At 45.9% G+C, this 21,991-nt stretch overlaps 1 protein-coding gene across 2 annotated transcripts in view; it reads right to left on the minus strand.

Moving 5' to 3' along the window:
* RGL1 (ral guanine nucleotide dissociation stimulator like 1) overlaps nucleotides 1–21,991 on the minus strand; it is a 225,283-nt gene that overhangs the window by 118,293 nt on the left and 84,999 nt on the right. The window contains exons 1-2 of one of the 2 annotated variants that reach the window (XM_053915560.2): nucleotides 8,833–9,348; nucleotides 7,742–7,852 (exon numbers count right to left, since the gene is read on the minus strand). In XM_053915560.2, the coding sequence (XP_053771535.1) occupies nucleotides 7,742–7,852; nucleotides 8,833–9,243 (522 nt within the window). In that variant the 5' untranslated portion in view covers nucleotides 9,244–9,348. Of the gene's footprint in view, nucleotides 1–7,741; nucleotides 7,853–8,832; nucleotides 9,349–21,991 lie in introns of those variants that run through there. The other variant, XM_024552741.3, reaches the window with a different exon arrangement.

Here is a 21,991-nt window from a genome sequence, read left to right on the forward strand (position 1 = left end):
CAAAGGGGTATGTGAGCTTCCTCTAAGGCGGTGTCTTCCACCTAATGTCGTAAACTTGTTCTTTCCTTCCGTCCTTCCTTCCTCTATTTTATTCTTTTTTTAAAAATACTGAACAGGATTTAATCAACTATACAGAAGAGGCCATGAAGTGACATTACAAAGGTGGACCAAATCCTAGAAAATAAGCTCTGAAACGACGTTTTACTCTGGGTCACGTGCGTGTAAGAGAGAAGGAGAGACGGAGACTGCGGGAGCAGCAATCCAGGGAAGCAGTGGTCTTACCAAGTTTGCTCCTTCACAAAGCGAGTGGAGTGAGCAATCAGAGCGCCTCCAGGAGCAGCGACACAGCGGCCAGGATAGAGAGCGCCGGGGTTTACAGGCACTGAGCAGAGGGAGGGAAAAGACCAGGACACCTAATCATAGAATTTCGTGTGTCCCTAACACCACAATTTCAAGTTTAACTACTATTGTCTAAAACACGACTCTGTAATCATAGTCCTGTGGGTTCCATATTTACTCTCTCACCACGGCCTACAGATTCAATTTGTTTTGTTCGTAGGGAAACAGAAGACTGAAAAACAAAAAAAGAAAGGAAGGAAGAGACCACCAGCTCTTCCAAGTTCTCTGGAACCTGAGAACCAAGCGGTGCTTGCCGCCTTGTTCACGGTCAGCCTAACTGAGATCCTGCCTCCTGTCTCTGGACGGGACACTTCAGCAGGCCTGGGTCTGGTTACTTTGCAGGCCTCCCACAGGAAAGGAGGCGTTTGCTGGGGTGTGCACGGAAGAAGCCAGGCCTCAGGTCCCCAGGACATTTCACCCCGTGAGAAGCGGTTGGCAATGACCCCAAAAAGCCAGAGGCTTAGACCCGCTCCTTGAAAGCAGGTGCCTCAGACCCACGCCTTCTAGGGCCCCTCTTCTCACCTCCCCTTCCCTCCCTTGCCCCCTGACCCTCCCCTCCCGCCCTCTCTGTTCTGCTGCCACCATTTCCATTCAGGCCCTCAACCCCGTCTTCACTTCCGTACCCCTTTAGCGTCCTCTCCCACCCCCCGCACACCGCATGCCGGCTCCTTTCCAGTGCATCCACCCCTGAGCTGTCAGTCTTCTTTCCAAAATGCAAATCCGACCATGCCACTGTGCTTAAAGCAGAGTGACTGCCAGAGCATCCAGGACAAAGCCAACTCCACCGCTTAGCATGCCAGGTTCTCAAGGGCAGGGCTCACACCTTTCTCTGGGGCCTCCTTGCCATCAGTTTCCCACCAGCCTCCCTCCTCTTCTCCCTGCTGAGCCTCACACAGCGGCCTCATGTCCAGCCGCCATGCTTTCCCCCACGCTGTGCTCTCTGACTGGACTCCTGTCCCCAGGGCCCCCCATACACCCTCATTTCACTTCTAGTCGTCTGTCAACTCTTCATTCGCGGCCCCCCTTCTGTGCAGCCATCCTGGGGTGCCTACCCCTCACACCCATCTGATCTGCACGCTCCCTAACACAGTGCAGATGTCTCTCACATCCCACTGGTCCACACCTGCCACGGTCTGCTGTAATCAGTTCACCACTTCCGTCTCCCCATACTACCTGTACGCTCCTTAAGAACAAGGGGTGGTTAGCTTTACTGTGGAGTCCCAAAATTGAATGCGGGCGCCGGCATAAAGTAGGCTACTGATGAATCAATGAGTGCTCTTGAAGGCGAGGTTAGCAGACTCAAACACAGACGATGAGTCGTACAAAAGGACGTGCAACTGTAGTGAAGGGTACACACCGATGTGTTTACTAGCAAATGACCCAGAAACTGCCCCAAACTCCAGACTCCAGCTCAACTCTGTGCAGACGTCCACACCCACCACCAGCACACCGGGCGCTAGCTGGCTGGCCCGGCTGCTCTATGGAAGGAAGGATCATTTAGTATCTTCCCCCGCTTCACCAACAATTTCCCAGCTTTGTTTACAGAGATCGCTGCGCTTTTTTCCTATAAAACGTGTACCATGGTAGAAATTCAAATATCTTATTTGTTTTAGTTTATTAGTGCACATTTTCACATAAAGTGGGTAAGAGTCAGCACAAGATTCTGATTCTTTAGAAGGGGAAGCGTAAAAAGATACGTATGCCACAGAAGAAGGAAACCGAAGGAAGGGGCTAGGAAGGGAAGTGAGCAATGCCAGCCCGGCACCAAGGGAGAAAGGCATAATATTGACCTGTTGCTCTCCTTTTCTATATCCCTTAAAAACCCCCAAAACTTCCTTTACAATTACAGAGAAATAAGAATAAAATGTGTCCATAGTGTTGATTTCACAGAATGTCTAGTGTAAGTAGGAGGAGTTAATGTACCATGGGCCTCTTACATTTTGCTGAGGGCAGACATGTATTTTGAACTCAGCTGGGGGTCCCCTGCACGGTTGAATGGAAGTGGGTACTCTTGATGGCAAAGCTAAATGTTCCTTGCACTGACCCCAGCTGGTTTGGGAAGCAGTGAAATGACCGAACTTGCTGAAGCAATTGGAATTTACTGTATTTTCTTGATTGGTGTAGGATAGCATATTATTGGGTTATTCTAGAAACATGTTCCCGTGGTCAAAATGTATACCAGTTGGTTCATTTACAGACGGTTACTAACTTTTGACATTTACTTTCTAAAGCCCAAGTTAAACATTCCCAAAGACGAGAATAATGCGACACAAGGGCCAGTTTTCCCAGATGAAAACAAAGATGACCAACTGTAAACTAAGGGCCCCTCTAGGGCTTATCCCCTTACAGCTCTAAAAGCCCGCTCCTGAGCTGTCCAACCACACACAATCCTGATGCTCGCCGGCACCCTTCAGTCCGTGCACTGCCCTTCTCTCTTCAACATTCAGCCATAAGACAGCGCAGCTGGCCCTGGCTGCCGTAGCTCAGTGGATTGAGCGCGCACTGGTCACCAGTTTGATTCCCAGTTGGGGCACATGCCTGGGCTGCGGGCCAGGTCCCCAGACGGGGTGTGCAAGAGGCAACCACACACTGATGTTTCTCACCCTCTCTTTCTCCTTCTCTTCCCCTCTTGCTAGAAATGAATAAATAAAACCTTTAAAAAAAAAAAAAAAAAAGACGAGCGCAAGTGGACCTCTTGCATTTGAAAGGCACTGGAGAATTCTCCACTTACTTCACGGCCATTTTCTTTCTTTTTTGTTAGAATGAATAGTCACTACCTGTGTTTGTGCCTGTGTTTGTGCCCTGCTTCGTGCCAGAAAGGAAGGAAGACACCTGTAATCGTTACCTAATTGATTTCTCTCACTCCCATGCTCCCCTCCACCTCTTTATACGCTAACGTCTTCATGCTGATTTTGTTTTAAGTGAGGAGCAACCATGCGCTCACATTTATCAAGACAGTATTAGTCTCCCAAATGGGGATGAAGCTTGATCTGTTCCTTCAACAAACATTTATTGAGTTTCTGCCAACTACATGGCCGCGGCTCCCGCCTCACCAGGGTGACGGTCTAGCGGGGGACCCACAAATTAAACAGGTAATCACAACAGAGGGAGGTGAGTGCGTGACATGGAGACGGAGGATGTTCCTGGAACACACAGAAGGGACACCTCCTCCAGACCCAGGGGATCAGAGGAGCTTCCCGGAAGTGACGTTAGTTGAAAACTTGAGGAACTGTATGCCATTTGAAGTCAACGTGAGTAGTAACACCACTGAAACACCAGGGAGAGTGGATCTCAACGGTGTATCCAAGTGAGAGTTACTTCTGAGTCCAGATATGACAGTGGTTCCCTTCCCACGGCCCCCATATAACCCACAGACTAGCCACAACTCACCCAAAATGCTCCGTTTTATCACATATTTCCAGTTCCTTTATTTCTAATTATATTCTACTTTCTCTGAACACAAATTGTCCTATTCACTATCTTTACCGGCCCCTCAGCTATGAAGCATTTCAACTCAACCCAACAAGGGCCTGGGTGGGGATAGTGTGATAAATATGGGGCATGGGGAAGGGAGCCGCCGGGGGGCCACCCCAGGGACATGTGCCCACAGAACTGAGAAAGGCCATGTGACTCCCCACGGACCACTCCACTCCCCACAAACCTTGAAGAAGTGTCTGAGCCTTACCAATCCTGCTCGTGAGACAAATGTCCCCACTCTGAGCTTACCTTACATCTGACATGCGTGCCTGTCATATTCCAAAGACAGCAGAATGGGCTCTGGACCCCAAGGCCCCTTAGCTAACAGCTGGATCTTTCTCCTCTGTTCAGTTGCAGATGGTACATTCCCTACTTCCATGGGATGCTGATATTTTCTTAAATCATTTCTCTATTTCATGTCAATGCACAACCACAATGCTGGGGCCGAAGAAAAATAAGCTCTGACCACCTGCTCTTCCAAAAGTCACTGAACGTGCTACAAGCTCACTGCATGGTTGGGCGAAATTACTTTTTAATATCTCTTCCAATCCTGAGATTTTATAATTCTATGACATAATCAAAGCCATTTTTCTTTGAGAGCTAGAGCCCAGTAAAATTATCCCAGTGTAAGATGTTATTGTAGAATAAAAATTGGGTGGCTATTTCAATAATATTTGGTTTTTCTAAGTTGCCCAACATAACCCCACTGTCAGTGGGCAAAGCTGCTGCTACACACACGAGTCACCCCAGCCTGGGCCGTACTCGGTCATGGGATTCACAACCAAAGCCAGAGGATTTCACTCCAACCAACCAACTGAACACAAAATTTAGCAAACACAAAAGAATGGCCTAAATGTGGTGGACGGTATGCCTCTTCCCATCTAAGGCTATGAATTATTTTGCTATCCTTCTCAAACTGAATCTTAATTATGTTTTGAGATCTGAGTACCAAAAAAATTATACTCAGTCTTTTAGGCTTTTTAAGTCAGTCTTACAGACATGTAATGAGAGCCATGCTCACCGTCCTGTGCTACCTAACCTCACACATATGTGTGTCCAAAATGGAAAACATATTGATAAGACACACATCTTCACGACTAATATCTCAAGTTGTAGCTCAAGTTGTCATTCAAAACATAAAAGAAGAGAAAAAAGAAAAGAAAAGAAAGAAAGCCACGTTGCCCGAGTCTAACACCAGGTACATATCTAGGGTAAAAGTACACCAGAAGTATACTACCCACGTGCTCTTCTGAGCCAATATTCTCTTCCAATACTCTGGACACAGTCTTAAGGTCCCAGGCAGTTCTTGACAGCAAGCAACTAACCTTGTGGGTTCAAATCCAGCCTCTTCCACTTCCTAGCTGTGTAATCCTGGAAAGCAATGTAACCTCTCTGGGCATTAGTTTCCATGTGGGGGAAAAAAGATATAATCATGATACCACCTTCCCCATAAGGTTGTTGTCCTATATTAATAATACCCTCATCTCACCTCAATCTCTAGTTCACTCTAAAACTGGTTGCTTTTTTTAAGATTTTATTTATTTATTTTAAGACAAAGGGGAAGGGAGGGATAAAGAGAGGGAGGAGAGAAACATCAATCAGCTGCCTCCCACATATGCCCGAATCCACAACCCAGGCATGCTCCCCGACCGGGAATCGAACCAGGACGCCTCATCTTGAGGGACAACGCCCAACCAACTGAGCCACAACAGCCAGGGCTAGAGCTGGTTGCTTTGAAGAATTTTGAAAGGGTTACAGGAATATAGGAAAATAAATATGAAAAGCCACTGAGTCCTAAAGAGAAAAGTTTTATAATTGCTATGGCTCAACTGGTTGAGTCACATTTAATTAATTAAGTCTGGAATTTCCAAGGATAAAAACAACAGACCTTCCTAACAGAACACCTAAGACCAAAAAAAAAGAGTGGCATCAGAGTTGGAGAGGTCCTAAGAAGTTGTTCTTGAGGACTGGGGTGGAGGCAGCAAATAATACTCTGTTGAAATGGGAGGGAAGGAACAGATTCCTCCATCAACCAGAAGCAATCCTCCAACATTATCCTCCCTCTCAATATTTCAGCTCTACTGCTAAGTCTGGGGTGAACCAACTCTCAACACTGGATAAACTTGAGAACACTGGGAGAGGGGGAGAGAAGGGAGTCCAGAGTAGAGAACAGTCAGGGAGAATTACTAAATAACTGCGAACATCTAAACGAACCGTACTGGTGTGTTTGGGGCCTATGGAGTTAACCCCTCCATTTTCTCATTGCTATTGTGTTTGGCTGAAAATGAAAACTGTCCCCCAAGCAACATCAGCCTTGTTAGAAGGAGAAAAACAACCACATCAGGAAATGTAGTGACCCTTTTGAAGGCAGCTGGTTGAGAACCTGTGAATCATTTTAAAACACCACGACGGGACAAACCACATCGACAGCATATTTAAATAAAATGCTTATACACAACCACCAAAAACCAAGTGATGACTTGTCAGAGCTCTAGTTCTCCTTTCTCTGCCAGGCCTCCTGGTGATGCACATAATTAATTTTAAAATGACATTCAGAGTAAGGTACCAATCTGTACAATGAAGACCTCAGGTCAGGTTACACCTGCAGCTGTCACTAACAGTTTACTCTCCTAGTGGGTGGGACCTCGGCCCAAAGAACAGAGCAGGAAAGCCAGCGTGGAAGCAGCTGGGGAAGCCCAAAGCAAGGAAGGCCTGTGTCAGCAGACCCACAGCCCCGTGGCAGAGGAAGCAGTGTTGCTGCCCATCCTGCCTTAAGTCCTGGGAGCTGCAAGTCAGGTGCTGGCTCTGGTCTTCATGCAAGGCCCCCGGCAGTTTGCTTCCAGTCCTCCTCCTTCACACCCCACCTCTGAATGCCACTCAAAACACTCCCAGTTCTCTGGGACCCAAAGCCAATGCAGACTGACCGACTGCTTCACCTTCACTGCCCATCACCTAGGGAGCCTGAGTGCGGCTAGCATACGGCCAGTGAAGCCATACTCAGCCCCTCCATTCAGCCTACCATTGTTTCCTTTCTCGAGGCTTTTTGTGTCGCCTCTCACTGCTCTCTCCGAGAATTACTTCTAGCTCCCGACCAAGAACTCCATTATTCTTCCACATGCTGACGTTCGCTCAAGTAGTGATCCTGCCGCCACGCTTTCCATTGCTCACATCCCCTTCATCTGGGATGTGTTGAAGGATCCATTAGGAGGTGATAAGGAATAACCTCACATGATCCCACCCAAGATTTTTTTTTAAATCTTGCTTATGGAGACAGTGTTTCTCCCAAAGCCCAGCTGTCTGCGCGCCCTATACGTGCAGCTGTGGGCGCTCAGCATGCATCTGCCTCCTCCTGGGCTGTAGACAGGCCGTAACAATGGGAGCTCTGCCACCCCCACAGGAAGCAGATTTGGGATGGTCTGTCCCCCGAGCATTCTGGGTACTTCACAGAAGTCCAGGAGTAGGAGAGGGGCTGCCAGCACCAGTAGGGGGAGGACCGGGAGAGAAAGGGGGGCCATCTGGGCAAAACTGCTTGTGGCTCTTGTCTGTCAGAGCGCTGCTTTCTGGTCCTGCTACTCTGTCACCTTCCACCCCTCCAACCCCCCCTCGGCTGCCAAATACCTCAAGATGTTTCTAAGAGGATCTGAATTATTGACGAACCCAGGGAAGATGCTTTGGAAAACATTAAGTACAAAAACAGACAGACCCGAACAGCTAGTGCAAATACTTAGTCTCTGGCAGTTCCTTTTTAAGGCCGAAAGACAAGGGGGGTGGGGGGGAGAAGCCTGCCTCTGCTAAGTGATAATGATATTCACAGAACAACAGACAAGGCAACTCCCAAGTTCACCATCTCTCCAGCTTTACTCACCCCTAGCCATCTTGCTCCTTTATTGGCAGCCTGTTGAATCTGGACTCTTTTCAGGGTGACATGGTAAACGGCTCCTTCCTCTACCTCTTCACCCCAGTCCTGAATCGAGCTCTACCGGGGGATGGGAAAAAGAGAAAGAAAAAGGTTTTTTTTTTCCCCCTCTCTGCAAACCACAATCTCTCCCAGCTGCTTTGCTGCTTACCCCAGCACTCGAGGCAAAAGACAGGCTGTTCAAAATAAGAATTACAATCAGAGCAATAGAAGACACGTTGCAATACGGAGAACGCTGAGATTGTCTTGGCCCTCAGCCCTTTCCTGTGGGATCAGGATCTCCGGGCTTTTCCTTGTAGTTGGTTTTCCTAGGCTCACTCACATATCGTAAATAAGATTTTAAAGTCTTTTCTTTTTCTTAAAGAAACTGCGGCATAGTCCTGATTAACTTTTCCTCCTTAAGGGAAAGGAAAAAGAACTCATTGGCAGAAAAAGTTTGTGCTTTTATAAGTGACTCAGTTATCTGAGCGAACTACATTTTAAACTCCGAGCATTTTAAAATGCCAAGAGTCACTCTTTTGGAAGTCAAATGCTTCCCATGTCTTTTTCTCCTCGTATTGTTTAGGGACCCAAAAAGTTAGCAGGGGAGGAGTGGGTGGAAAATTTTTATTTCCATAAAATCGTCTGGCAAGTGCAGAGAAAGCAACCCATCATGCCACTTCAAGGAAAACGTGTGCCTGGACTCCCTGGATTTCCGCGACCCCGGCTAAACTTTGAGTTCGTGTTAAAGAGCCGCTGGGGCACAGAAGCGCTCCGCGGTTCACCCAGACCAGCAGTTCTTTTTCCTTAAAAGTTTCCCGTCCTTGACACAGATCTGCCCCACACACACCAAACGCAAGTGCTGAGAAAGTGGGGATCGCTGAGAGGGGGGGATACACGCAGCGCGAAAGGCATACAAAGCAGAGTGAGAAAGCTTTAGCTCACAAGTATGGGACCGGATTGCTCCGTTCACTCCGAGTGAGTCCAAAACACGCCCAGAGAAAGCGGGAGAAGATTCCCCACCAGAGAAGCCTCGGGAGAAGGCAGAGAGTTCTCGTTACCATTTTAGCTTGCCAAAGCAATTTCATTCTCAGTTTTCCCTTCGGTACGGGGACGCGGCAGGACGCGCCCTGCTCCCAGGCCAAAGCGGTCTCGGCGCCGGCCAGCCCGTGGCACCCCGGGCCCCCGGTCCGCGCGGCCCCCCGCGCCCCGAGCACAGACGCGCGCTGCGCCGCCGCCGCCGCTGCGCGCGACTCTGGCCACAAAGGGAGCGCAGCGAGCGAGCGAGCGAGCGAGCCGCCAGGAGGGCGCCGGAGACTCCTCCCCGCGCCACTCCGCCACTCTGTGATGTAAGGCTTTCCCGTTCGCGCTGGGGAACGCGCTCTCCTCTCCGTCAATCCTGCGGACAAAGTTAGCGAGAAATAATTTCTCCAGCTCTGGAAGTGATCGGGAAACGACCCTTTCAAGTTCATCAGGTTTTCCTGGTGGCCGCCAGCCGCCAAAAAAGAATCGGATGCAGTGCGGGAGGGATAGAAGTGTGTGTCTTCTTCCTTCGCTAAAAGACACAGAGGGAGAGGAGGGGGCATGCAAGAAGGATGGGAGGTGAGGGTCAGAAAAACATCTATTATCTGCCTGTTACTGAATTTTGATAAAATCATGGCCACCCCAAAGAGTGCAACAATACTAAGGAAGTTCTTTTTTTTTTTTTTAAGGCAAAAAAAATTGCCCAGAGGATGTACCAGAACCTGTGCCCAGGGGCTGAACCCTGCCCCACATCAGCCCTGTACCAACAGGAAATAATTCTACCACCCATTACAAACCGTACGGCTCATCCCACAGTATTTGGCCGTGGTGGGAGGGAAGAGAGGAAAGCAGAGAAGGTGCTGGCTGAGACTGACTGCCTGGAAACTGGGCCAGCGGTGGCCCTGGAGGGCATGCGAGTCTTTGTGAATTGTCACCCTCTCCAGGCGTCTGTACTGTAGGGACACCGGGATAATAGCCACAAGGGGGCGGGGGGAGGGGAGGTGGGGTTGGGGAACGCCATTCTTGAGGGGCCTGCGAGCAGGAGTTTTGTCACAACTTAAGGATCTGCTGTAGGACAAAAGATTATGGCCATTTTTTAGATCCAGTGTTAATAAATCAACAACGAGATGCCAGATGATAATGTAATCAAACTCTGGCACAGGACAGAATTCCATGCCAACGATAAAACCTTTAGGGCTCATGTCTTTTATACTCTTCACCCCGAAATGAATTTAATCGCCTTTAATGTTTTTAAGACCTCTCGCTAACTAATTGCCATGGTAAGGCATAAGGCAGGCTTTGGTTAATAATAAATACATCAGGAGCTGAAAAACTAGAGAATCACGTGTCCTAATGTTCCCAGAAGGGCAGAATGACACTGGGCATGCATGGGGGGTGGGGAACAGCAGGATCTTTGGACACTTGAGGACATCTTGAAGTCTCTCAGCCAACCCTCTGGGACCAGGACAGCGTCCCCAGTGTCCTGAGGAAACTCATGTGGAAGCCCTCCCTCCTCGCTTCTTAAGCGATCCGCAGGCCTCCAGGCCCACCCCCGGAGAACCTATTCAGTGATTTTGAAGACCACAGGATGCACCTGAGGACAGTTCAGTAGCCCATAAGATTAATTTCACCCTAACTTGAACTTGACTTCTGGCTGTAAATTTGGAGATGGCTGGAGATTTTCCACTTCAGGGATATCAAGCAGTTTCTTTGATCTCGCCCCTCCCAGGAAGCCTTCCTGGACAGGGAAGCTTATAATTCAACATCTCAACACCATCTCTCCAACCCACCCCCCATTTCCCTGGCTGGCCACCTGGTGTGGGAAGAGAAAAAAAACGGCTTCCAGCAGATCCACCTTCAAATCCACGCTCACATTAAGAGGGACCTTGGGCTCCTCTTCCCTGAGCTTTAACTTCCTGATCTGCAAAGTGGGACAAATATCTACCTCATAGAGTTTGAAAAGGATTAAATGAAATATGTTTGCAAACCATCTAGCAATGGTAACTGACCCAAAAATGTTCCATTCCCTTACTATTGCACTCACTCCCAAACTGTATTTTCCCAGAGTCACCGAACTTGTATATGTACGCCATGTGGCAAAATCTAAAATGACACCTTCTCACTGAAGTTATAATTTTGGAGAGGTTTATACCTGACAACGGATCTGATTTTGTCCAAAGCTGGTCAAAAAAAGGGGATGGGGGCTGGCTTTATGCTAGATAAAGCAAGATAGTATTACAGTTTACAATTTTTAAAATATTTTGCCTGCAGGCAGCTCAGTCAGAATTACCTTCTTATACCTACCTTTAGGTTAAAATATTGTTCTCACAGTCAATATGTGGGAGGGATAAACCAATAAGTCATTTATAACTAAGTTTGAATTTATTTATCAGATTAGGGTACCCATGACCTAGCATGCCCCTAAGAAGGTAGGTCAAGTTTGTTTAAAACGAGATCACCGGTCAAGATGGAGGCATAGGCAGACACACTTAACCTCCTCACACAACCACAAGAAGAATTATAACTAACTTCAAAACAAAAAACACCCAGAACTGCCAGAAAATCGAACTGTGTGTGAGTACAACAGCCAAGCATTTAAAGGAGCCATATTCATCCAGATGGGTAGGAGGGGCTGTGATGCAGAGTCAGGGCAGAGGGGATGCAGTATGATACCGACGCGACAGTGGCAGTAGAATAGGTGGTCCCACGTTCACGTATGGTGGATAAAAATCAGGAGGGATACCTTGGGAGAGAGTGATCCTGGCCCCGGGCCAGACTGTACAGCCCAGGGTTCCAGCACCAGGAAGATAAAACCTCATAACTTCTGGCTATTAAAAACCAGTGGTGTTTGGGGCAGCAGAAGAAACTGCTGGGTCACAGGAGAGTCCATTTAAAGGGCCCGCACAGACTTAGAACATATGCAAACCACCCACTCTGGAAATCACCACCAGGGCAACAAGTGGAAGGGTGCCAGTTGCATATGGGGAGTGGGTGAAGTGATTGGCAACAGGGGGAGTGCCAGGCAAAACTCCAGAGGCCAGGCAGCAGCATTGTCCCCTCTCTGAGCCCTCCCCCCACATAGAGCCACAAAGTGGTAAAGCAGGATGCCCTGCCCTGGCAAAAACCTAAGGCTCCTCCACACAACATAACAGGTGCATTAAGACAGGGAGTGAGAGCAGCTCTACCTAATAAACAGAGAAACACAGAGAGACTTCCAAATGGAGGAGACAAAGAAATATGGCCCAAATGAAAGAACAGAACAAAACCCGAGAAAAAGAACTAAATGAAACAGAGATGACCAACCTATCTTATACAGAGTTCAAAACACTGGTGATTGGGATGCTCAGAGAACTCACTGAGTACAGCAAAAACATAAGGGGAGAAATGAAGGTTACACTAAGTGAAATAAAAATCCTCAGGGAACCAACAGTGAAGGGAAGGGAGCCGGGTTCAAATCAATGATTTCAAACATAAGAAGAAATAAGCATTCAAGCAGAACAGAAAGAAGAAATAAGAAATCAAAAAAAATGAAGAGAGTAAAGAAGATTCTGGGACATCTCCAAAAGTGCTAACATCCAAATCATACGGATGCCAGAAGAAGAAGAGGGAGAGCAATAATTGAAAACTTATTTGAAAAAATAATGAAAGAAAACTTTCCTAATATGGTGAAGGAAATAGACATACAAGTCCGGGAAGCACAGAGAGCCCCAAACAAGTTGGACCCAAAGAGGACCGCACCAAGACACATCATAATTAAAATGCCAAAGGTTAAAGATAAGGAATCTTAAAAGCAGAAAGAGAAAAGCAGGGAGTTACCTACAGGGGAGTTCCCAGAAGACTATCAGCTGATTTCTCAAAAGAAACTTCGCAGTCAAGAAGGGACTGGCAAGAAGTCTTCAAAGTGATGAAAAGCAAGGCCCTATAACCAAGATTACATTATCTAGCAAAGCTATCAGGTAGAATTGAAGGGCAGATAAAGTGCTTCCCAGACCAGGAGAAGCTAAAGGAATTCATCGTCACTGAGCCATTGTTACATGAAATGCTAAAGGAAGAAAAAGAAGATGAAAACTTTATTTAAGAAAAAGAATAAAACTATTAACATTAAAATGACAACAAACAACTATCAGCAACTGAATCTAAAAAACAAAAACAAACTAAGCAAACAACTAGAACAGGAACAGAATCACAGATATGGAGATCAGCTGGATGGTTATCAGCTGGGAGGGGGAAGGGGGAGAATAGGGAAATGGTGCAGGGATTAAGAAGCATAATTGGTAGGTACAAAATTGACAGGGGGATGTTAAGAATAGTACAGGAAATGGAGAAACCAAAGAACTTATACACACAACCCATGGGCATGAACTAAGGTGGCGGATTGCTAGAGGGAAGGGGGTACTGGGCGGAGGGGGGGAAAGGGGAAATTTGGGACAACTGTAATAGCATAATCAATAAAATATACTTAAAAAAATTTCCATCACTGCCAAAAATAAAGGAGATCAGTAATGTTTTATAGTATTTAGTGTACAAGTCTTTGATCTCCTTGGTTAAGTTTATTCCTAAGTATTTTTTTTTTTTTTTGATGCTATTGTAAATGGGATTATTTTCTTAACTTCATTTTTGGATTGTTCTTTGTCAGTATATAGAAATGCAAGTGATTTTTGTGTATTGATTTTATATCCTGCAACGTTACTGAATTCATTTATTAGTTCTAACAGTTTTTCAGGAGGACACAAAAATATGGAGCAACATCCCATATTCATGGGTTGAAATACTTAATGTATTAAAATGTGCATACTACCCAAAGCAATCTATAGATTCAATGCAATTCCTATAAAATTCTAATAGCTTTTTTTTACAGAAATAGCAGAAACAATCCTAAAATTCATATGGAACCAAAAAGGATGCTGCATAGTCAAAGCAATTTTGAAAAAGAAGAACAAAGCTGTAGGTCTCATACTTTCTGATTTCAAAACATATTACAAAGCTACAGTAATCAAAACAGTATGGAACTGGCATAAAGACAAACATATAGGTCACTGGAACTTCATGAAGAGCTCAGAAATAAACTCATGCATATATGATCAACTGACCTTTGACTAGGGTGCCAAGAACACACAATGGGGAAAGGATAGTCTTTTCAACAAAAGGTGCTGGTAAAACTGGATATCCACATGCAAAAGAATGAAACGGGACACTTACACCATACATAAAAATTAATTCAAATTGATTAAGGACTAAAACATAAGATCTGGAACTCTAAAACTCCTGGAAGAATACATGGATTTTGTGGACATAATACCAAAAACATGCACACAAAGGCAAAAATAGACAAGATTACATCAAACTAAAAACCTCCTGCACAGAAAAGGAAAAAATTCAACAGAGTGAAAAGGCAACTTATGGTATGGGGAAAACATTTGCAAACAACAAATATGATAAGGAGTTAATATCTACTATATATAAGGAACTCCTACAACTCAAGAGCAACAAAATAAATAACTGAACTTTAAAATGAGCAAAGGACTTGAATAAATATCTCTCTAAAGACATACAAATAGCCAACAAGTGTATGGAAAGGTGTTCAACATGATTAATCATCATGGAAATGCAAATCAAAACCACAGTGAGGTATCACCTCACACCTGTTAGGTTGGCCTTTTTTTTTTTTTTTTAATGTTGACCAGGATGTGGAGGAAAGGAACCCCTTGTGCACTCTTGGTGAGAGTGTATATTGATACAGCCATTATGGAAAAGAGTATGCAGGTTGCTCAGTAAGTTAAAAATAGAACGACCATGTGATCTAGCAATCCCACTTCGGGGTATGTATCCAAAGGAAATGAAAGCAGGATCTCAAAGAGATGTGAGTGCTCCCTTGCAGCGCTATTCATAATAGCCCAGAGATGGAAGCGACCTAAATGTCCCTGGATGGATGAATGGATTAAAAGATGTGGTATATACGTACAATAGAACATTATTCAGCCTTGAAATAAGGGCATCCTGTCACATCTAAAACACAGATGAACCTTGAGGACGTTATGCTAAGTGAAATGAGCCCGTCACAGGACGGTACTGCACGATTCCACTTATATGAGTTATCTAAAGTGGTCAAACCCATAGAAGCAGGAAGTCGAACGGTAGGTGCCAGGGGCTGGGGGGGGAGGAGGAAAGAGGGAGTTGCTGTTCAGTGCGTATCCAGTTTCATTTATGCAAGATGAAAAAGTTCCAGAGATCTACTGTACAACATTATGGTTAATAACCCACTGGGTACTTAAAAACTTGTTAACGTGGAGGGACAGAAGATCAGAAAAGATCTATACTTAACCTACTAGGATGTTACTAAATATAGTTTTCTGTTTCCACATTTGGTGGTCACTGACAGGAGCAATAAAAGATGCTTAGAATATGACAGAAAAGAGGGGAGACATACGGAAGAACCCCAAACTGGAGAAATAAAAGCACTTTCCTGCATTACAGTTCCATCACAGCCAATAAACAGAGAGCTGGTAAGAGCAAACCGAGCAGCTGGCGCGCAGATTCTTTAAGAAAATCCACCCGGAAGTAGAAATACGTAGTTTCAGTACTCTGTTCATTCCCTTGTTTTCTCATTAGCCTCTACAACACCACACTTTCCCAGCTTTTATTCTACCTCTCTGGCTACAAGAAAAAGTGAAAAATATAAAAAGTATGACTGAGTATACTTACCTATGTAGGATGACACGGAGAAATGTGTGCACCTGGCTATAAATGATGCGACATTTGCCATCAGAGAGCCAGGGTTTGAATTCCAGCTCCAGACAACTTGTCAACCAAGAGTTTGACCCTCGCTGCTCACAGCCTTAGTCTCCTTGTCTGTTCCCTCTCTGGTGTCCCATGAGTGTTAAAGAAACTCTGCTATGTAAAGTATCTGATAGAAGGCACTTGGAACATAGGAGGCCTTGCGTAAAAACGTATCTCCTTCCCTCCCTACCCCCACATTCTTTCCCTTTAATGTAGTTCTGTATTCTCTTACTGCTCTTGCTTGCAGTCTGCACTTTGTTTGCATGTTTGCTTGGGTAACGGGTTGTACTGCCTGACAGAAAAGGAAGGGCAGTGGACGAATCATGGGCATTGTACTTGGATATAAACAGTGAAAAGATTGTCGTGAAGACAGCAATATTAGCATAGGATGGGGACAAATGGGAAGGCCTTGGTATTGTCCTCAAACTCGCTGCTGAACTGTAATGTGCTAGGCCCAGGGAAAAGTCTGGAGGAAAACAGGTCTAAGAGATCAACAATAATAACGACAGCAGCAGCAGCTCTGCGAAGAAAGCTAAGTAAGTGTGAGGTGGGGATTTCCCCTCCACACCTTGGGACTGTTGAGTGCGTAATGCGTGTACCTGTGGACAGCCTTACCTAAGCAGATGAGTCTGAAAACCTTTCCCATTTTTGAATGGAATGGATAATAGTCATTTGGCAACATTTTTTTCATAAACTATACCTTCAGCTATCTGTATGTCCCCGAAAACAAACTTTCAGTGGAGAATATAAGTGAATAAACCTGTTACTTTTTGACTCCTTTCGCCAACAATATTGAAATATTGTCAAAATGCAAACCACTGATCCTTTCAACATCCCTATGAAATGCTTCTCTCTATTCTTCAGACCTGTAGGCTGTGTTGCTTGCTCACCAATTCACTTCACGTTCAGCTTCCCACCCTCAGCTGGGTGCCCTGCATTGCTGTTACTAGCTGGGCTAACTGGGGTGACCCTACTTACTTACTCTTTGCTTAAACTTTCAGCCTTGCTTTGCAAAGGGTAAGGACGCACTCATGCTTGGTTAAAGATGAACAGTCCTCTAAACACTCTTTACGCAGTAGACAGGTGCTTCCATTTTCTGAGGGCCCAAGGTGATTTTATTAATTATCAGAGAGATACTATAAGATATGAATTAAAATTCTCAGTGCTGTGCTATTAGATTCTCTTATTTAGGTACGCAATTTGCAAGCCCATTTTAGCTGCGCCTGCTGCAACTAAAGAAGAGGCTGCCTTGGGGGTAGACAGTAAAGAGAGAAGAAACAGAAGCAGAGCCTGCACAGATGTCAGGCCAGAGGCAGAGACTCTTCCGATCACAATGAGAAGCATTTTTCAACTACTACTTTACCAATTGTTGGCGGTTACTCTTAATTGTTGGTGACGCTCCCCTGAGGAGGAAGCTGGTTACTGGAATACTATGTGTAACTCGGACTAATGAGTATTAGTCTTCATCTAATTATAGCTTTCTGTAAAAGAAAGCAGGACAGCTAGGAATTTGTCCACATGGCTGAAAACATGCAACGGTTGGCTCAGACCCAATGCCAGGTCCATGTGACGTATAATAAAACACTCGGCACACTGGGAGACTTGTGACCTGATACCACGAAGACTCTGACCCAAACTGCAGGACTTACTGGGTAGTTAGCCAAACCGTATCTGGTTTCAGGGCTAAAGGAAACTCCTCTCTCCATAATCATGGTACTGAATATCCGAATCAGTTAGAGCCGCTATCACCTCGGGGCTAAGGGTGGTGGCTCTGCAGTCAGAGGCACGCAGATTTGAGTCCTAGACGCATCACTCCTCTTTGAGACGAGGTCTTTAACATCTGTAAGCCTGTTAAAAGTAGGGGTACAAACACTCTCATCAATGGCTCATAGAATGAAGTAAGATAATCTCCATCAGACCTCCAGCACAGTATCCAGCACCATGATTAATACTAATATTGTCTAGTGTAGGAGTCATCCTCCCCATCGTCGTCGTCTTGGACATATCTGGCTCACCCTCCCCCCAGCGTCACAGAGCTTTTACACGTGTGAGTCTCCCTTTGGGGACACCCTTCCCTTTTCTCCCCTCCCACCTGGGGGACACCCCCTGTGACGTGCTCTCCTGGCCCCATGTTCCTCTCCGTGCGGCTCTATCACAGTTGTAATTTCACATTTAATTGTGTGATTAGTCAATAAGCGTCTGTTTTCTGCAAACCCTACAAAGGCAGAGGCAATGTCGGGGTTTCTCATCATTGTGTTGTAGCAGTTCACACAGTGCCTAGCACAGAACAGATGCTCAGTAACTATTTGATCGATTGACAGATAAATACATAGATAAATGCCACGCTATAAATTCAGTAAGTGCTTAGTAATGGTTGCTGAGTGATATAAATAAATCACTCGATACTGTCTCTACATTAAAGTGGCTTGTACTCTAAAAGTAGAGAAAGGGCATCAAGACAATAAACAGAAACGAAGCCACAGATCAGCAAGTACAGATTCGGACAGCAGGGCAGGCTGAGCAACGTGTCATTGAGAGACACGGAAGGTTGGTCAGGAGGCAGTCGCTCTTAAATGACTTGCAGATAATTACAGCCTTTATCAAAAAACAGAGAGAGAAACTCGGGCTGGGAGGAAGAGAGGGAGCTCTTCCAGTGCTGAGGATGGCAGGTTCAGAGGGTGGTATTTGGCTGGAGAAGTGGCCCGTGTAGTCTAGGGAAATGAGGTTTGCAGAAAGTAGCTGGTTGGAGGAGATTCTTGAATTTTTCTTAAGGGGAAATTGCAATGATGAAACAGAACGTGAATAAGATGATTCTGGTACTTGTCCAGAGCTAAGTTTTTAGCTTCGAGGGAAGAAAGCATGGAGGGACAGCCACCTGACAGGAAGCTATGAGAGTAAGGCACTTGCCAATAAATAACAGCTAGATTGACACAAGATAAGGATTTTGAAGTAAAGGAATGAATCTGTGATCTTTGGAAACATTAATGTTGCAGCTTGATGATAGGCAGCGCATTGCAAGTAAATAAGAGGGAAAAGAAAAAAACCCGCAAGGTTTTAAGACTGGGACCTTGGGATTGAGGTGAGGGCATGAAAATAAAGAAAAAAGGGGAAGGACTCTCTGCTTTGGGAAGAAAACATTATCAATTTGGCTCTGACAAGAAAGAAAGGAGAGATATTGAAGAGTGATTGGAAGGAAAGATAAAAACTAGAAAGAAGAAAGTGAGTGGCAAGTTGGTATGTCTATAAGGAAGTTGTTTGGAACCATGAATCATATGATTTCTCCTTGGTGGAACAGAAACAGTCTCAAGGTGCACCCACAACTGAAGATGACCAAACACATCAGAAGACAAAAGAACACAGGGAGCTTGAGTTGCAAAAATTAATGCAGAAAGGAAAGCTCACACGATTAAAAATTCTCCGACACGCTAATATCAGCCTTGGAATACAGACGGTGGGTTTTAGAATACCGCAAACGGTAAGAGAGTTACCTTCTGCCGTTACCACAAGGTGTTCGCATACTCCAGGAGGGTTTCCTGTTTCAAAGCACACAAACGTTTTTAAAATTCTGGCTAGTTAGGCTAATCTATGACACTCTTCCATAAAATGAAACCAAAGTTAATTGAAAGTCTTAGTGTGGTCAGTTACATAACACCAGAATTGCTGAATAGCTTAAACACAGTGTTTTCCCAGAAATATTTGTCTTTTGGATGAAACCAAGACTGGAAAGTTTCTGCCTTTAAAAGAGAAGTTTGAGAAGGTTGAGAGAAAAGAAAAACATATATAATGGAAATCAAACGTTAACAATAATTAACCAAAATGCTGCAAATACTGGTAACTGTTCACACAGAGATAGACAAAAACACAAAGCAAAGGGACTTTGACCACTTTAGAGAGTTGATTGTGGATCGTATGTCAATTAGATAGGGTTTTTCTCTCTTTTTAAATCAGGAAATATCTCATATATTGCCTTTGCCAGGAACGGTTTTAGACAGAGCTTTGGGTCTTTTGATTTTCTTGTTAAATTGGCAGATCCGACTCATACTAACCCATACGGATCCTGTTTTGTCTAAGACAGGACAGGAGGGCTATAGAATGAAAACGGGCTTAGTTTGGGGCGGGAGAAGGGGAGGCGTGGTGACCTGGGTTCAGCCAGCTTCCACCCATTAGGCAAATAGCTGCTGCTCTAGAAAGCTGCACAGAGCTCTCACTCCTAGCCTGGCTTTTCTGCCCCTGTCCTCCAGAGACGATGGTGATGACGGTGACGACAACGATGATAATGAAGTATGTGTGTGTGTGTGTGTTTGTGGAGAGGGTTTTGGGTGGGTGCAGTGGGAGGTGGAGCATTGGGTGCTGTGTGCGTATTGCAGGAGGGAGAACTGATGGAGTAGGATGGCCTTCATGTCAGACTTTAATCATAAAAGCTACAGATTTCTCTCCAGAATAACACCAACCCAACAGAGAGGCACTGTAAAGAAATGGTGCAATCATAAGTTATGTGGCAACCTCATAACAAAGTAGTATATTTTTCCTTATAGCCAAATAGGTAATGTGTTTAACCCCATTCAGAGGAGTGTCTCTCCTCTAACTTGCCGCGACAGCTCACCGTGATGTTAACGTGTACCGCGCCTGGGGAAACCACACCACCCCTGGCTGAGGGCTGCGGGAGCTTAGGCGTGAGGACCAGCTGGCCTTTCTGGAATACACACCCAACTTGGGCTAAGTTTTTGGTCTCCCCCACCTGAGATAGCTTGGGGTAAAGTGGGGATTGGGAAATAAGTGAAAAACCCTTCCATTTGATTAGTTCTATACATTTATAGCAGACTCAAGATGCCCTAAGAAGGTGAAATTCACTGTGAGTGTAAGTTCCAAGGATTCCAAGATGAAGTTGGACCAGCTAAGATTTTGTTGTGACGGTTCACTATGGCGACAAGGGCATCATCCTAGGATGGTGGAGCAGCAGCAAGATGCAAGGAGCCTGGCCATAAGCCTCACTTTATAGAGCAAAGCCGCCCTACCAGGCCTGGACTGCCTGCCTCTGGAGCGTTTCGTGGGAGGCAAACGAGGAAGTGAATAAAGTCAGCCGGCAAGAGGCAAGGGCGTTACTGTGGGCCTGTATGGGCCCACCCAGACTCCATCTCCCAAACGAGCATGTGAGTGTTACAGTCTGTCCCACTTGGAATGGCCATCCTAGCACTTCCCAGCTGAGGGGCTGGCACGTGCCTGGGGGCAGGAATACAAGCCGGACGGGAGGGCCCCTGTCAAGTCTCACCTCGGAAATACCCAGCACCAGTGCAATCTCTGACCAGGCAGCGGGAGAGAAGACCAGAGAGTGGGATCTCTTTTTGCGGGGATGCAGGGGAGCAATTTTAGACACACTAAACACTGTGAGCCACCTGAAGGAGACCTGAAGTATGAGCAGAATTTCAGGGTAATGGGGAAAGGGTTCAGGGAAGTCGGGGAGGAGAAAAGACGCAGCAATCCAAGCAGAGGGAAAGGCGTGAGCCCAAGCTTAAAGGTCAAATGTGAGGTCATCATAGACCAGGCAGGGGAAGGCAGCTGCCCAGCGAGGCCACACCACCTGGACACACCGCCTGGCCACATGCCCACTGTACCAGTCGCTCACTCTCTCACCAGAGTACTCCGTGGTCGTGTGGATGGAGATCTGTCCCTTCACCCAGTGTGGACGGTCCAAGTTCCTCCGTGCCAGGGTGGTCTGTGTGAGACTCGTGCCCCGGGGGTCGGTCAGGATTACGTACAGTTTAGTTACCACAGCAACGATTATTACCCCCTTTGCAGGTACAAATACTTTTGTACGGGTAATCACTAACACTTTCTGTCACTTTGCAGTGGGCAAAGCGATTCTGCTTATATTAGCTCCCTTAATCCTCACAAGGACTCCAAAAGTAGAGGTGTTCCTACCTCCACTGACAGCCGAAGCAACGCCGACGTCCAGACAGCAAACACGGTGTGAATGCCGGGACCCCAGTCTCTGACTGCACGTGTCACGCTACTTTCAAAGGAATACATTTTTGTCCTTAGGACATTTATTTGCATCTTTGCTGTTGCCTGTGTTATTGAGGACTCAGGGCACATTATAAATACATTAGTTCTTTGTACCCATTAGTAATTAGGGTCGTATTCACAGTTAGTTGCCAGTGCCGAAGAATTATGCCCACACTGGCTGTCTTCAGAGTGACTTGTCCTTTTCATCCCCAATACTGCTATCCTGGTTCAGGCTCATACCGCCTGACACAACGGCCCCATTCCTCCTTCCGTGCAATCGTGTAGGCAGCCGTGATGCTCCAGGTGCTGTGCTAAGTGCTGGGCGTGCAGTGGGGATCTGTGCAGAGTCCCTGCTGTCAGAGCCCTTACGGTGTCCAGGGAGGGAAACAGGTAAACGCTTACAGAGAGTGTGAGACT

The sequence above is a fragment of the Desmodus rotundus genome, chromosome 12, assembly GCF_022682495.2.
Source record: "Desmodus rotundus isolate HL8 chromosome 12, HLdesRot8A.1, whole genome shotgun sequence".
Taxonomy (NCBI): domain Eukaryota; kingdom Metazoa; phylum Chordata; class Mammalia; order Chiroptera; family Phyllostomidae; genus Desmodus; species Desmodus rotundus.